Source organism: Pogona vitticeps, chromosome 1, assembly GCF_051106095.1.
Source record: "Pogona vitticeps strain Pit_001003342236 chromosome 1, PviZW2.1, whole genome shotgun sequence".
NCBI lineage: Eukaryota > Metazoa > Chordata > Lepidosauria > Squamata > Agamidae > Pogona > Pogona vitticeps.
This window is the reverse complement of record NC_135783.1, coordinates 242,941,095-242,957,433: the sequence shown is the minus strand read 5'-3', so window position 1 is coordinate 242,957,433 and position 16,339 is coordinate 242,941,095. Positions and strand designations below refer to the sequence as shown.

The 16,339-nt window shown below is 46.7% G+C and overlaps 1 protein-coding gene across 2 annotated transcripts; it reads right to left on the bottom strand.

The window, feature by feature from the left end:
• Positions 1–2,076: 2,076 nt before the first annotated feature.
• Positions 2,077–15,318, bottom strand: GMPPA (GDP-mannose pyrophosphorylase A). 2 transcript variants are annotated; one of them, XR_012082327.2, is made up of 12 exons: positions 14,560–15,318; positions 12,797–12,894; positions 12,516–12,619; positions 11,741–11,933; positions 11,059–11,118; positions 10,552–10,682; positions 9,970–10,104; positions 8,747–8,844; positions 7,874–7,920; positions 7,609–7,801; positions 4,912–5,080; positions 2,077–4,760 (listed from the first exon to the last, which is right to left on the bottom strand). XR_012082327.2 is itself a non-coding variant. In XM_020792099.3 (12 exons), exons 1-12 carry the CDS (start codon positions 14,597–14,599, stop codon positions 4,660–4,662), a joined length of 1,269 nt encoding a protein of 422 aa, XP_020647758.3. In that variant the 5' UTR covers positions 14,600–15,318; the 3' UTR covers positions 2,077–4,659. The 2 variants fall into 2 exon arrangements, 1 of the variants encoding a protein (XP_020647758.3); XM_020792099.3 differs by having other exon boundaries at positions 7,609–7,701.
• Between the last annotated feature and the right edge of the window lie 1,021 nt (positions 15,319–16,339).

The following is a 16,339-nucleotide window of genomic DNA, read 5'->3' as shown; positions in this document are numbered from 1 at the left end:
CAAACTGTGGGTGACAGTGGCCCTTCATATGCAACAGTTAAACGTTGGGTTGTCAATTTTAAAACTGGCCTGTTTCTGTCCCTGTGCCTGCAAATGTGAAAGCTATCCATGGCACAATCATGGAGGACCACCGAATATCAGCCAAAAGTATTGCTATACATCTGAGAATATCACGTGAGAGAGTTGGTGCCATTATCCACAATGACTTGGAAATGAGAAAGCTGGCAGCAAAGTGGATCCCCAACTGTCATGAGTTCTGCTGAAGAAGATCTGGAATCTGAGGGGTTAATTACAACTGAGGAGAATGCTAGGCAATCAGAATCACAGGCAGCTTAATCACCACCAGATTCTCCTCCCCCAGTAGCCAGAGTAAGGGACAAGCTTGGGCAAGGACTCATGACACGGAGATCCGAAGCCCGCATGAATGCTTCCCATAGGAACATCAAGTTGACCAGCCGTGAGTATTAACAGGATGAGGTGTTTAGATGGCTGTTGTTACTATAAAATCCGCACCCAGATGCTGGCAAGCTTGTGGAACAAGTCAAATCTCTGGCTCACATTCACGCTCCTGACTACCTTGAACCTTGTTCTCTAGACCCTTGGCTTTGGTCTCTGACCCTGAACTATGTTGTGTGATTTGGCTTTGGACCCTGACCTCGGACTACAGTTTATGATTTGGCTTTGGCATTTTGATATGGGCTCTGCATTCTCTGAACTTCTGACATTGGACTGGCTTATCGGATTCTGCTGTTGAAACCCCCGGGAATGTGACAATCACCAAACAAAAGAGGAAACGTGTGGAGTTATTGGTGGCTGTTTTGGAACATTTTGTAAGAAATGGGTCAGATTTCCTGGGCAAACTGGTAACTGATGATGAGACATGGATCTATTGTTATGATCCTGAGACAAAGGAACAGTCTAAAGAATGGAGGCACAGTGGTTCCCCCAGGCCAAAGAAGTTCCGAGTGCAAAGGTCGGTGCAGAAGCAAATGGCAACTTTTTGGGGGGGATAAGAAGGGAGTTCTGCTGGTGGACTACCTCCAACAGGGTTCAATTATCAATGCAAAATATTACTGTGCTTTATTGACGAAGTTGAGGCAAAACATCAAGGAAAAACATCGAGGAAAGCTCTCCAAAGGTGTTATTCTTTTGCATGACAACACCTCATCACACACTGCAGGTGAAACAATGACATAACTGACCTCCTTAAGCTTTCAAGTGATGCCCCATCCACCCTATTCTCCTGATCTGGCTCCTTCTGACTATTATCTGTTCCCCAAACTCAAAAACACCTAAAGGGACAACGATTTGGGATTGTTCTGGAGGCAACTAATGCTGCAAATGAGTGGTTACACCAGCAGTCGGAAGAATTTTATTTGCAGGGACTCAAGATGTCACAAGTGCATTGACTTCCTGGGGGGACATGTAGAATAGTGTGGCAATTACAGCTTCCTAGCTCAGTTTTTTCTGGGAAAGGCTCAGTATCAGCACCCCCTCGTACATGTTACTGGACTGCAACTCCCATGAGTCCTAATAATCACAGCCAATAGTGAGGGATGATGGGAGTAGCAGTCCATCATCTGGAGAGCTACAGCTCATCAAACCTGCCTATCCAGATAAGGATTATCTTGTTCATCAATGTCACCAGCCAATTGTTGGATGCAGCAAAATGCTACCAATGTGGGGGCAAAGCCAGTGTGTAGGAACATTGTTTCCATGCACTGCAGTGTCAGTAATTCTTGACCAGGATGGTCACAGGACATAGCTCAGTGGCGGCAAAACTTCCCCATCAACCAAGACACTGGGATTGTATTCCAGAACTCCCTCTACCCCCACCTGGATGATACATGGCCTGTTAAAATGTCCATTCCTTCAATTGTCTCAACAGCCAACCAAGAGGCAGCCACCACCCTCATTGTATAGAATCTCTCAGCTCAATTGTTAGATTTATAATTAACACATGTTTCTCTTCATTTTTTGCAATAATGGCAGATGCCACAAGTAAACAAAGCGGACTAGATACCAAAGTAGCAAAGGATGCAATTTGACACACACATGGTAAACACACTGCAACAGTTTTGTAGGCATCAATGCCTTTATTATTTCCATTGCTATGGTAGCAGTAGATATACACAGGGAAAGGCCATCCTTTCTATCCAGAGGGAGTCCAGGCACAAAATATGACCTTTATTGGTTAAATTTTTCAAACAGATGCAAACGCAGGCAACACAACCTGTTTCAGACAGTAATTCAGTACCTCCAAATCCTAGGAGGACATGTTGAAGGAGCCAGGTACCTTTAGGCTGGAGAAGAAACTATTAAGAGATTATATGATAGTCATTTGAAGCACTGTCAAGGGAATCATGAGCTTGGTACGAGATGTGTTATGTTTGAGTTAGCTGAAGGGGCTGGGTATGTTCAACCTAGAGAAAAGATGATTAAGAGGCAATAAGATAGCCATCTTCAAACAGCTGTGGAATTGCCACATAAACGACTGAGTAAATATGTTCTCTGTTGTTCCTGAGGGTAGGAACCAAACCAACTGGCTCTAGTTGGAAGAGTGGGGGATTTCAACTGCATTTTCACAAGAACTTCTTGATGTTCTGTGATGGAGTGCGCTTCCTTGGAGGAAGCAGGAGGAGGGGGGGCACTCTTTCAAGAGCAGAAGGCATCTGGGGCAAAGTGCTCGTAAATTGCGGTAGTCTAGCAAACAGTGCCTTGGTGGGAGGCTAAGCCAGAACTGTGGGTCTCCAAAAGATGGTAGATTTCATCTACCCAAAGCCTCAGCCAGCATGCCCAGGAGTGAGAAAGTTTGGGAGTCATAGTCTGATATCTGGGGAAATCACAGGTTGGAAGCCACTAGACTAGATGAGCTTTAAGGTCTCTAACAATAATAGTCTCTGTGTCAACTTTGCTTTAATGAATGCCTCCAGTGCTGTTACCAGTTCACCATTCTAATTCCTGAGCATGCTGGAGAGAAGTAGCAGTGAATCTAAATTTTGGTCTAAGGTAATTGCTGTCCTAAACTGGCAACTTGCTTTGGAAACATGCCCTCCGCTCATTCATGTATTCACCAGTTTCCACCACGTCCCCATGGAACATAATGTAGGGCAATAATGAAACCCTAAAATTCTTTGGGATTTTGGTCCTCTACAGGTGTGATTTAGCAGCCACTGAAAATGTACTTCAAGCTTGCCATTCAGAGCAAAGGACGCTGGTGGATAAAGAATGTAGTCTCCCTGCAAAGGGTGGCCCATTCCCATTATTTTCTTAATTTTTCCCTTAAAATGTCCCCTTGTGCCCTCTAGGAGATATGGAAAGTTCTGTGACATTTTGGGGAACCTAAGCACCCCTAACCCACCAACATTATACATCTGGGTTTGTTTGTTTCTTTTAACCACCATAGGACATGAAGGGGCTTTCCCAGTAAAAATGTCTTTTTAAAAGAGAAATAGTTTAGCGTGGATAAGACACAGGAGTAGGTACAGCACTTCAAGATCCAGAGTGGGTGTTTATTTTCCTCAGACATTTTGAGGATGCCTTTCTGGTTTAGCATTTAGAGGGGGGGGAACAGATAAGACCTTTATCACAGATCATCTGCTTTCAGCATATTTATCAAAGAATAAGCTCTGTTCTTTTACAGAAAGGTGAAGCCGATGGCTGAATCATGGACAGATATTACTGAATGTTAACAATAGTGGGGAAGTTTTCAATGGTCTGGAGTCTCTTTGAAGAGATTCTTCAGGGGGGAAAGAGCCATTCAAATAAAAGCAAACACATACAGCCATTTTTCTGAACACGTACTATATCCAGCTGTTGTTGCATTCTTTCCCCCTATCCTCTCAGTTATTTTGCAACCTTAGAAGTCAAAGCTTCACCTTGCAGCTGAGGACAAGCTACGGGCCAGAAGCCAGTCCCTTTCTCTCCCTGCTCCACTATCCTAGAGAACAGAAACCAGTTCCTTGAAACCACAAATAAACATGATCTGGGGGAGGGGAAAACACTTGGCAAGTACATCAGTTAATGTATCTATACAGCAGATTCCCAGAGACCCGTTTTAAGTGCCATAGGGGACAAGTGTAAGAGTAAGAAGCGGAGCAGGAAGAACAGAAAAGGAAACATGTTCTGGGATTCAACAGTCTTTCTGCCACATGGTGCTACCACCTGTTTGGGATCTCTACTGCCTCTACACTCTCTGTATCCTACTATGGAGACTGGTGAGAATCTAGTATGCTGGATAAATACACCTAAGACGCAGGGGAACTAACCAACATACCCCCCACCCCACCCCACCCCAAAGCCCCTGTTGGGCGTCTCCATAGCCTTTTTCTGCCTAGTCCTTTGTTCAAGGTGAGGTAGGATGACAGCATCAGGCCAAACCAGGCTTCTGTTTTTGGGGAGAGGATTTGCAGCAGTTCTGGAAGGAAGGAGGGGGTGAGCCATCTCATACCCCTGCAGTCTAAGAGAGAGGCTCCTGTCCCCATTTTGTGAGTAGGCTGTGGGGGAAATCTACAGTAACACTCCATAGTGAGGCTTGAGCAGTACGCCCTGGTCTGACTGGGCAAAGAGATGAGATGCAGCTTGAATATGGATTCAGGCTATGTCTTTTCCACAACCTATCTGGAGACAACCAGAGGCAACACCCTGCTCTCCCCCTCTTCAGAGAATGATCTGGTTCTTGAAACTACGGCTGAGTTCCTTGTGAGGGAGGACAATGGAGTTCAGGATGACGACTTCAGCAGGAATCGTCACATTGCAACCTGTGGAGGAGGAAGGAAAGCAAGAGGTATCAGCAAGGAAATCAGGGTGGGAGAGAGGGGAAAGAGCCCCTCACAAGGGAGGCGTGCCTTGAAATAAAGGAATATCTTATTTATTTACTGCAGAAAGGGGCCACAGAAGACCAAACCTTACCCAGAATGGTGATGGAAGGAGTGAGGCGACCATCCCGAAACAGAGTCTCGCTGTCTATCTTTGCATAAGGGTCATTTGGGTTCGGGTCACTCGGGGTCCCTTCTACACGAGCCCAGCGTCCAATGGTGCTGTCCCAGCCCACAATGCTGTTCAGCACACACGTGTGGTCCTGTGCAAAAGGGCAGGAAAGAAGGCAACGGGGCATTAGATGGCAACCTCCAACCTACTGCCAAGGTAGACTCAGGCAGGGAGAGTCCAATGCTCCTTGCACATCCTAGCTGGCAACACCTTAGGGTTCAGCAACCTCACCCTCAACAGGAAGACGGTGCTCTAGGGGCTGTCGTTGTCTATGGGGCAAGCTAAGAGGACTGGAGGAAACAGTGCTCACCAGGCATTTAAAATGAGAAAGTGAAATTAGGCCAGGATTCAGCCAGCACCCAGAGAGCAGAAGAAGGCTTTGTGGCTCTCTCGCCTTCCCACGAACCTGTAAGTGCCTGTGGCCAACCATGGATGGACAGGTAGGTAGGTAGGAAGGACATACTCAGAGGGCCTCCTTTCTTGTGGGTGGTGAGAAAGGGACTTCCTTGGATTGAACTGGATATCCAGGAAGAGCGGATTAGATCAGGGGTTACCCTCCATAGTCTACAATGATGAGGGTGGAGTGAGGGTTTCAGGGTCTTAGACCAGAGGTTGTTCCAGACCTACCTGGAGATGTCAATTTCCAGGATGAAGACTTTTTTTTTTAACAGAGAGGACAGAAATCATACACACGCACACAATCTTACTGTCCTCATAAAAATGAAAAATAATGATGCAAGGCTTCCTAACAAAATGACTTAATTGCCTCTCCTATATTTGAAATCAGAAGAAAGCCCAATAGGGTTGTACGAGGTTAAATCCTACACCAATGATTACTACGACCCAAATTTCTGACATACGTGGAAACAACAATAAAACATGTAGTTCAAGGTGTAACATACATTTAAAATTGCACTTGAAATCATTACATTAGGTTTTAAGTTCAATTTTAAACAATCAGTTTGAAATAATCAGTTCTATGTACCCTAGCTAAAATATATGTATAGTTTATTCTCTAGCAGCAAAAACAATGAGTCATGTGGTGCTTTAAAGATTAATCAATTTATTACGGCAGGAGCTTTCCTGAACAACACTCAGAAAATGCATGTAACGCGGAGAACTCTGGTCCACAAAAGCTTCAACTGTAATACACGTTTAATTTCTAAAGGTACCAGGAGTTGTTGTTTTTGCTCAATAAGCTAACAAATGAGCAAAAAGGTCAGTTTTATTTTCTCCCACTTTCAAACATCAAAGATGATGGTAAATTCTGATTTTAAAAAAAACCCACTAAACATTCTTACTCACTCCTAGGGAAAGACAGAACATACCATTTTTACAGCGCATGACTGCCACCTGCCAGGCATCAGCAGAACAAAAAGCAGCAAATAAAAGAGGACAGTTTATTTTTTAAACCCACTTTTGGTTACTGCTGCAATAATAATGACTCCCAATTCAGCACTGGTGGCATAAGATAGCAATGTTGTATAATAAAACAGGAGCAGGGGAGATGTGGCTCCCCAACTGTTGTTTGATTCCATTGGCACTAGCCAGCACAGCCAATGGTTAGGAACGATGGGAGATGTACTACAACAGATTCTGAAGAGTCACAAATTTTCTATCCCTCACCTACTATCAGAAGGATGGCAGGACTTCATTCTCTTCCCCTCCTTTGTGTTAGGTGTGCAACCTCAAAAAACAAAACAACCTCCCCCCCAAAAAAAACCTAGCAAAAGGAAGTTGGAAAAAAGAGGAAAAAATTGTGATTCACCAAATGGTGGGATGTTGTTATGGGCCCACCACTTTTCTTGTTGGCTTGCGCTTTCTTTTTAATGTTTCATGAATGGCCCTGGTACATGGAAGATGACTAAAGAACAAGTAAAAAAATCATTGCAGTGTTGGCCTCCTCCTTGCTGTCTCTTTTGCTCAAACAGACCTCTGATGGCCAGCCAAGTCTTGACTGAAAAGCCCTGTTATTTCTTGTTACTGATCCAGCTTTAACTAGAAAACTTTAAATCATGTTATGCTTTAAACATATTTAAAAATTTTGAATGTTATTTTTATTAACTGACCTCGATTTTATTTTGTTTTGTGGCAAAAAGGATGTAAATTTGATACATTAGGAGGCTGCAAAAAGACTGGGGAGGAAACTGCCTCATCAAGAGATGCCACAGAAAACATCAAAGGTGACGGCTGTACAACCACCGTCTGCACCGCCAGGATGAAACACAGCAAGCACATACGCCAGAAGAGGGAAAGCCTCTTTTTTTTTTCAAGTGGGAAAATTTTCCTATTTGTATTTTAGGAGTAATACCAGTTTGAGGAAAGGTATCTGCTTTCAACAAACGACGGATACAATAACACACTCACTATACTAGAAATATTAATTTGAGAAGGTCATGCAGAAGAGATGGAGAACATGTGGCCCTCCAGATGTTGCTCGACTGCCAAGTCCTTCATCCCTTACCCAGACAGAAACCTTTCCAAGCTCTGGACCGCTGTTGCCTAGGCTGGCTACAGGGGACAAGTACTGCAGCCCAACGATAGGACAGGCACCAGACCTGCCCCAAGGTGATGTAGGAGACTGGATCTTGTCTCACTGGAAATTGGGACAACACCTACCTGCAGGGAAGCCCCGTGCAGAATGATGGACTCCCGCACACGAACTCCAGCCCCAATCGTCACTCCTTTCCCGATGGAGACATTAGGGCCAAGCTGGAAAGAAACGGCCCAGCCTGTCATTGAGCCAACCAACAAGACCCCCATGTAACCTGCCTGCTGTGCTTGGTACAGGATGAGAGTCTGCTGCAAGAACCTGCAATGAGGTGAAGAGTGCTCAGACCTTGAAACCAAGCACCGCAGCCCCTCCCAGACCCACGACACTTACCACAGCACTGGCATCCACCAAGGCTGTTGGATGGATGTAGACATTCCCTGTGTAAAAAAAGGAGATGCATCAGAATGGGTTTTACTTCCTCCACAAGGGACAGATTTGTGCCAAGGACCTGCTTTTCTAAAATCCAGGCTTCCTTCTCTAAAGCTGAGTGGTAATCGCTGTGCTCAAGCCAGCCTGCTGGTTAAAGTTCACATGTGCCAAATAAAGGAGGGCTCTCAGCAACTATAATCTGTACATGTTCTGGAAACAAGGATACACAAACACACACACAATACAAAACTGTTTCCAAATCCACTCCGTGTTTCTAAAAGCAGGCCTGCTTTCCTGATACTGAAGATACCACACACTCGGCTGGCTCTGGGGCAGATAGGCCTCTGCAACCACCCACAGGGCCTCTCTGGTGCCAACTGGCCCATTGCTGGATGGGCTGGTTCCCTGACCATTTGGAGCACAAACTATCTAGGTAAAGGTAAAGGTTCCCCTTGACAATTTTTGTCCTGTCGTGTCCGACTCTAGGGGGCAGTGCTCATCCCCGTTTCCAAGCCATAGAGCCAGCGTTTTGTCCGAAGACAATATTCCGTGGTCACATGGCCAGTGCGACTTAGACACGGAACGCTGTTACCTTCCCATCGAGGTGGTCCCTATTAATCTACTCACATTTGCATGCTTTCGAACCGCTAGGTTGGCGGGAGCTGGGACAAGCGACGGGAGCTCACTCCGTCGCGTGGATTCGATCTTACGACTGCTTGGTCTTCTGACCCTGCAGCACAGGCTTCTGCGGTTTAGTCTGCAGCGCCACCACGTCTTTAGAAGAATGCCTTGTTTTTGTTCTTTTGGGAAAAGGGGAAGGAAAAGAGCCGATACCTCGAATGGTGGGTCCACCTGGTCTGCTCTGGGCGAGTCTCTCTGGATGGCACTGGCTATAGCAGCTCAGATAAAGGCGATTGGCATAGATGGCTGAACTGGCAAAGAGAACAAGGCAGATATTATGCCTGGCCTTTGGCCCCCAACAATGTAGCAACTCTCTCATGCTGACCCTTGGAGGACAAAGGGAGAAGGGGAAGGAACAAATGGCTCTCTCACTAAAATGAAGGCCTATGGTCAACGGAAGAGGGATCAAACTTTATGTTGGGCGCAGCGCGGGGTGAGTGATTTACCTCTACTTCACTCTGGCTCCCACACCCACTTTGTTACCCAGAAGAAAATTTAAAATGCTTTTTCAAAAAACTGGGCTCCTGCCAATCAGAATCTCCAATTCTAATTTTTTTAAAAAAATTAAAAGGAAGGCTAAGAATTCTGCTCATTATTCTAAGCTTCAGAGATGGATGCTGGTCATATTTAGACAAAACCAGGGAAACTGGAACAAGGGAAGAAGACAGAGCCTGAACTCACAGAGGTTGGAGGCTGTGAGGAGATAGAATGAGTGACTGTGCCAAGGGGTCTAAAAGCAGTCCCCGCACACTGCATCCATCTTCCAAACCTTCAAACGATACCCAGCTGTTTCTCAGCCCTTTGTAACATGGCTCTCTTTTGGCCAGCACAGTTTGAAGCTGTTTCTCCCTTTAACCTACATCCAAGGCAGCCCATACACTGCCCTCCATATTTACTAAAGGTAAGTCAAGCTGGGGCCTGTAGAATGTAAAACTTAGCAATTTCTCAAAGAAGGCTGTCCATATCAATAGGCAGACCAAGGCAGCGGCTTCAGATGGCAGATGATGTCGGGTGTGTGTGTGTGTGTGTGTGTTAGAGGAGTCATGACAACATGTCAGATAGCACTGTGCATCCCACACGGCCTCTCCTCAGCCTGCCAAGCATGGCTGAAAATGCTGCTCCTTCAAGCAGTGTTGAAACGCCGTTCAACTGCTGAAGTGTTGGAGTATGATTTAACTGCCAGCCTTTTGTACATCATATGGAAAGTGGGTGCCATTCTGTCCTGCACCTCAGGCAATTAACTGTTTGCCTGAAGTGCAGGACAGGTTGTACTGACCCTGCACACAGAATATACACCAACCACCTTCCAGTCACATTCTGCCCACTCCACACAATGCCCAATTTGAATCCCGCTCTACCTCCTTCATTCCCCTTACCCAGCAGATTTGATCTGGCTCCAGAAGCCCTCTGTTTTATAGACAAAGAGGCGTCCCTGCCCAGCAAGGGCTGTGAACACATCCTGCTCCAGTCTGATGGCTTCTGCTCGCTGCCAGCCATTGGTGCTCTCCTCTCTGCAGGAACAAGACCGACAAAAAGGTGAAGGAGGTGCAGCCTGCTGCTTATCAGAAAAGGGAGCCACACCTATTACAAGACAGAAGGACGCGTCTCCAGGTGAGGCAAAGAAAATTCTCAAACTGGGAGTCAGCTATGGAAACAACACTGTTTCCTTAGAAACTACAGGATGCCCAAAAACCAGCTCTTAGCCCAAGTGCCCAAAGCTCCTGAAGCAGAACTACCACAAGACTTGGATGAGGGGCATGCAGGAAAAAGTGAGAGGGTGACACACTTACCCAATACATGAGCCCCTCAGAGTGGGCAAGAGATGGCAGAAGGAGATGGGCAAGGAGGAGGAGGAGGGAGAGATAGAGAGAAACAGAAAAATAAAGATGGTAGATGAGTGACCTAGTCTTGTTCAGGAGCAAGGAGGACACAAATGCACGGTTCAGAAGGAGACTCACAGAAGCAGCTCTTTCTGGTTACGTTGGAAGACCTCCCCAATGTGACGGAAGATGGCCGGTGTGAACAAGTAAATGCCACAGTTGATGAGTTCACTCACAAAGGTGCTGGGCTTCTCCACATAGTGCAGGACCTAGAGGGAAAGAGTGACAGCTAGGCATGAAAAGGAGAAAAACATTGCAATTTGGCTATACAGTGTTGGGGCAACTGCTCTATCTGATGCCAGGATCCAGAAAGCAGCAAGGGGGGGGGGGAATCAAGGGGAAGCATGCTGCCATCATGCCTCCTAACAGACAGAATAGGGTGGCAGAGGCTGAAAGGAAGCATCAGAGCCCTGAAGGAAAGAGCAATGGGCCATTGCCTTGGCTTTCACCCTTAAAGCTGGGCTGCTGCTTTCAGATGCAGCAGACACAGCTGCCCCATCACCCATTCTGGGCAGGGGGGAAAAGTGCCATCCCATTTTCGGCTTCAGATGGCAAAGTATCCTCTACTCAGTGTCCTTCACATACCTCGTGTGTGTCAGCATTTGCCACAATGCAGCCGTAGTTGAGGGACTGCTTCCGGTTGGCCTGGAGGGAAAAGCACAGTGTAACAAGAGCATCACAGGGCTTGGAAGCGGCCCTAGCTCACAAAATGTTCCCTGCTGGAAAACAGGTGACCTGGGAAAGCCCAAAGACAACAGGTCACTTGCTTTGTAGACTGGAGGCCTACAGCACACCTTCCCACTGCATTTCCCAAAGCTGGGTGGGGCGTGGCATTTTTGGCCCTCCAAGAGTTTGGGACTTTGTTGTGTGCTTGGCAAGTCACTTCTGACTTATGGCAACTCTATGAATTAATGACTTCCAAAGACATCATGCTATTTCTTCCTCTTTTCCAAGTGCCTTCAAATTCTTGCTAGCATTATTGTCTTTTCTAAGGACTCTTCTCATGATATATATAAAGTATATGCCTTGGTTTAATCGTTTTAGGTTCTAGTCAGAGTTCAGGCCCAATTTGACCTAGAACCCTTTACATTTGTCTGGCAATCCAAGGTACCTGTAATGTTCCGGACTGTAAAACTCTCATATATCCTATCCCCTGCGGGTAGTGTTACACGATTGTGGGAGATGTGGCTGAAAACACCTTTCTCTAAGCTGTGCTTACATCCAAGACCACAGTAGTTCAGCAGGTGGAGGGAAGACTGCACATTACCGTGGTGCCCAGCATGAGGAAGCTGTTGGGGCTGCCAAGCTGCCGATGGAAGCTGAGCATCTCATCGAGAGGGAATGCAGAACAGACATCAGCATTTAGCACAAAGAAGGCCTCAGGGTTGCCAGAGAGGATCTGATCTCGGAAATGGTAGATGCCACCTCCTGTGCCAAGTGCTGCATACTCTTGCAGATACCTAGAGAACATGTATATGAATCTTATTCTGCAACAGCAAAAAAATCAAGTATGTCCATTTCCATAACAGGACTGACATGAACCTCTTCCAACAAAACCAACAAAGAGTCTTGCGACATTTTAAAAGCTAACCACTTTCATGAACTAGAACTCATTTTATCACATGCTTGGAATCTAATCCTTAATTTTTCAGGTGTTAAAACCATGGGGGAAAGGGGTTGGCATTATACAGCAACGCAGTACAGTGAAATGCAATGCTATTAAACATAATGTGTGACTTTTGAATCAGAGGTTAAATCAACACTGAGAATCCAGGTGTTGGACTACAGCTACCATCACACTTCACAACTGGCTAGGCTGGTTGGGGTTGATGGGCACTGAAGTTCAACAACTGCTGAAAGGCTACTTATTCCCTACTTCTGGTTGAAATGCTGCAAAATTGGGGTGCGTAAGGCAGAGGCAAGCTTTACACCATATGTTGGCAAATGCAACTACCACCTTAATCATCCTATGTACAGTCAGATTCTGAAACAGGACCCCTTCCTTAATCTCCCCTCCAAATGCCAAATGGCCGTCCACAAACCTGATGGGAATCTTGAACTCTTGCTGAGCTGAAACCAGGAAGTGGCTGAGGGCGTCATTAGGCTGATAAAAACCGATCAGAAGAATCTCCTTCATGTTGGGCACCTGTACAAGAGGGAAGGCAACATCAAAGAACCCTCAGCAGCCATTTCAGACTCTGCCATGAGAGACTGCTTGCACTTTCTCTGACCACTTCTGATTGTGCATGAGAAATGAAAAGAACATACAGTACGTATATGAACTGGAACAGCTCTTCCCATCCCACATCTCACCCTTCAATACCTTGGTGCATGCCTCAATGTGGTGCTGTATCATAGGCACTCCTGCCACAGGAAACAAAGGTTTTGGCACCTCAAAGGACAAGGGCCGGAAGCGGGTCCCTGCAAGAGGAAGATGAACCCAGAATCACAAGCAACTCTGCTGTTCCTTACATTTCACTGGCCACAAGACAGAATATTATGAGCTGCATTCTGCAAAAGGGTCTACCACATGCTTCTGGCCTCCAGTGGTTTTAGCCTGCAACTCCCATCAGCCCTACATCATATAATCTCTGGGAAAAGACTGGGAATTGTAGGTCAAAACATCAGAACAGGAAAGGAGAGGCCTTTCTCTTGGTCCCAGATTCTGGAACTCCCTCCCACAGGAGGCCAGGCTGGCTCCATCTTTGCTGTCCCTCTCCAAACAGGTGAAGACCTTTCTCTTCAGGCAAGCTTCCACTCAATGATTGGCTGCCTGAGTGGGATTTTCCAATGGACTGTTATGCCTTACTGCTTTGATTGCTTTAGAAGAGGTAGCTATGTTAGTTTGTGCTAGCATGTCAGGTAAAAACAAAATGAAAATCAAAATAAAGAAGACAAAAACACTGTGGCACCTTAAAGACTAACTGCTGTATTTTAATGTGAGTTTTTGTGGCCAAGTTTGAAGAAGTGGACTTGTCCACAAAATTTCAGCAGTCAGTCATTTAGGTGACACAATACTTTTGTTGTCTTTTTTTTATTTTGTTTTTGCCTGACATGTTGTGAATATGTTTTCAGGATTGCTTTTGTTTACCATTTCTCAGAGTTATCCATTTGTCTGATCCATTTCAGTATTTGTATACTTATTGTGGAAGAGATTGTCACTCTCGAATTGGCCTTCTCAGCCACACTAGACGCTGTTCCAAGACCTCCATACAGAGCATGTTAACATTGTCTCTCGAGACTGAAGGATGCCTACACTTATTGTTTTTAGCTTTAAATATTGCCTTTTAATAATGTAAGTCACTGGAAGGACAGATCCTGAAACTGAGGCTACAATACTTTGGCTATCTCATGAGAAGAGAAGACTCCCTGGAAAAGCCCCTGATGTGGGGAAAGTGTGAAGGCAAGAAGAGAAGGGGACGACAGAGGTTGAGATGGTTGGACAATGTCACTGAAGCTACCAGGCAGTGGAAGACAGGAGGGCCTGTGGTCCATGGGGTCACAAAGAGTTGGACATGACTAGACAACAACAACAACCTTTTTAAAAAGCATCTTTTAAAAAAGCTTTAAATATTGTTTTTTAATTATGCACGCCACCTTAGGACCTTTTAAAGAAAGGCATGATATAAATATTTCAAATAAACAAACAGACGTCACCACTGAAGGTTTATAATGAAAAAGAGTGATTCTGAGCATATGCATGTCTTCACGACACCTCCTCCCTCCCTCCCTCCCTCCCCGCCCCGTCATTGACATTACTAGCCCCTCTTCCTCTCTCCTTGGGGGCTGGGGGGTGACGACTCGTCCGTCAGCCTTCTTAGCCAGATGGCTCTACTCGACCCCAACTCGAGGCGGCTGCAGATTCTGGGGCGGAAGCCCCAGCAACAAAAACAACAAGGGGGAATAACCGCGACCGAGCTGGGAGGGAACGACGGCCGAGGAGGCAGTGAGGGGTGCAAAGATGGTCCAGAAGACCCCCTAATTATCAGTGCCTGGTGGCAAGAGAGACCCCGAGTACAGTCAGGGAAGTCTGCAGGGGGAAAGCTTAGAAGATATTCCCTTGGAGGGCGGCGCTGGGTCGCTCACCTTTCTGGGGGCCCCCGATGAGGATCACGGCTTTTAGCATCGTCCGTTTCGTCTGGAAGGAAAAAGGAGGCAGAAGGGGAAAAGGAGCGCCCTTCTTCCAGCCGCGGGTGTTGCTGGTGCTGGTGGTTTGAAAACCCAGCCAACGTCCTCTTCCCTCCCTTAGCCCGGCTTGGGTGTTGAGGTCGACTTCCGAACACGTGAGAATGCCACGTCACCGTAAGAGGACTCGGCCAGAGGGCGGGCTTTCGTTTAGGAGGGACTTAAGAGACTTGCCCGGAAAAGAAGGGGGGGGGGTCATCGCCGTTTCTCGAGTACTGTATTTCTGCGGGTCAAACCCCGTGGGGAAGGCGTTAGGGGGTGGGAAGTGGGGTAGGGTTTCTCCTTACCTAAACTCGGGGGAAATCAAAGTTTCTCTTTTTTGGGTCCAGGCAAACCGGTCGCTTTCACTTTTCGGGTGTGACTCATAGGACGTAATTCTGAAAGCCAGGCTTCTCCAGGGCATGTGCAGATGGTTTCCCCTTTCTTCTACTCGAGGAACAAGCAGAACGAGGCGATGCCCTGGCACGTCGGGGATTTCAGAGGGCAAGTGACGCCTCGATGCTCAGGATGCCGACTTGGCCGCCTGTGCCCTTTTCCGAGAATATTCCACTCCACCTTGAAATTCCCCCCATTGCCTGGCATTTGCTGTCCGGTTCTTAACCTGCCAGCCAGCAGCCCACGGTCGACACACCCTCTCGGTCTTCCCTGGAGCTTTTGAATCACCCTTAAATCTCTTCCACCCCCTTTTTGTTTCCTTCGGAAAACCTGGGAGCTCTCTCTCCGCCCCCGCCCCCGCTATCTTCCTCTCTTGAGGAGGGGGTTCCATCCTGGCAACACAAGGATCCATATTCAGTGGCTGCAGAATGTGGAGTGTTAGTATGTGCGTTATTGGCTTGTCCCCCAAGGGCAAGAGCATGGCCTCTGGCACACTGAAAAGAATGGTTGGGAGAAGTCAGCCATAGTTGTGCATGCTTCCAGTACTGAAAAGTGTTCAGGCATAACAGGTGTTGGGTCTCAAGCCTGCTAACCTGAAAGGTCATTTCATCTGTCCTGAAAAACCATTCCGAACTCGTTTGATCAGCAGGTCATTTTGTGTGTGAGGAAAAACTATATATGCCCAGAGGCGCTGTGGCTTGTGATTTACGGGCACTATCAGTGACAGAGTCTGGTATTGGACTGTGGGAATCAAGGCCTATTCTGCCACATTCTGGTGATTCCAGGACAGCATGTATGCCCGAGAGATTGAAATCTGTAAACACAGGCTACAGGGGGAGGCTGTGAAAAGCACACCGATCATGGTTTGCAAGGAGCAGAGATGCAGAGCTGTGCCTGCTTTTCTTCTCCCTGTCTTCCATGCCTCTGTCACATGGGCAAGTTGAAGAGTAGTTGTGAGGCCCAAACAACCCCTGATATGGTCAGGAAGCACTATTTATATCTGGAGCAGCAAATTTGGCACATTCGTTGGGGAGTGAGAATGTGCAGTGTCCCTCAGTGCCTGCAGGAGGCAGCATTATCTAGGGAATGAAAGCTGAGCCTTGGTTCCAGAACTCCCTTGCCCCTTTCATTAAAACTAACCATAAAGGTTCTTGACTTCTGGAAGCTGAGCTAACAACAGTCTTCCTCAGGCTGGAATCCCGTAGATTAGTTGGATCACACTTCCCAGATCCTAGGGATATGATAGGGGTGGTAACTAACGCAGCTAGACGTGTCTGTTGGGGGTGGTTGTGATAACTGAATGTTG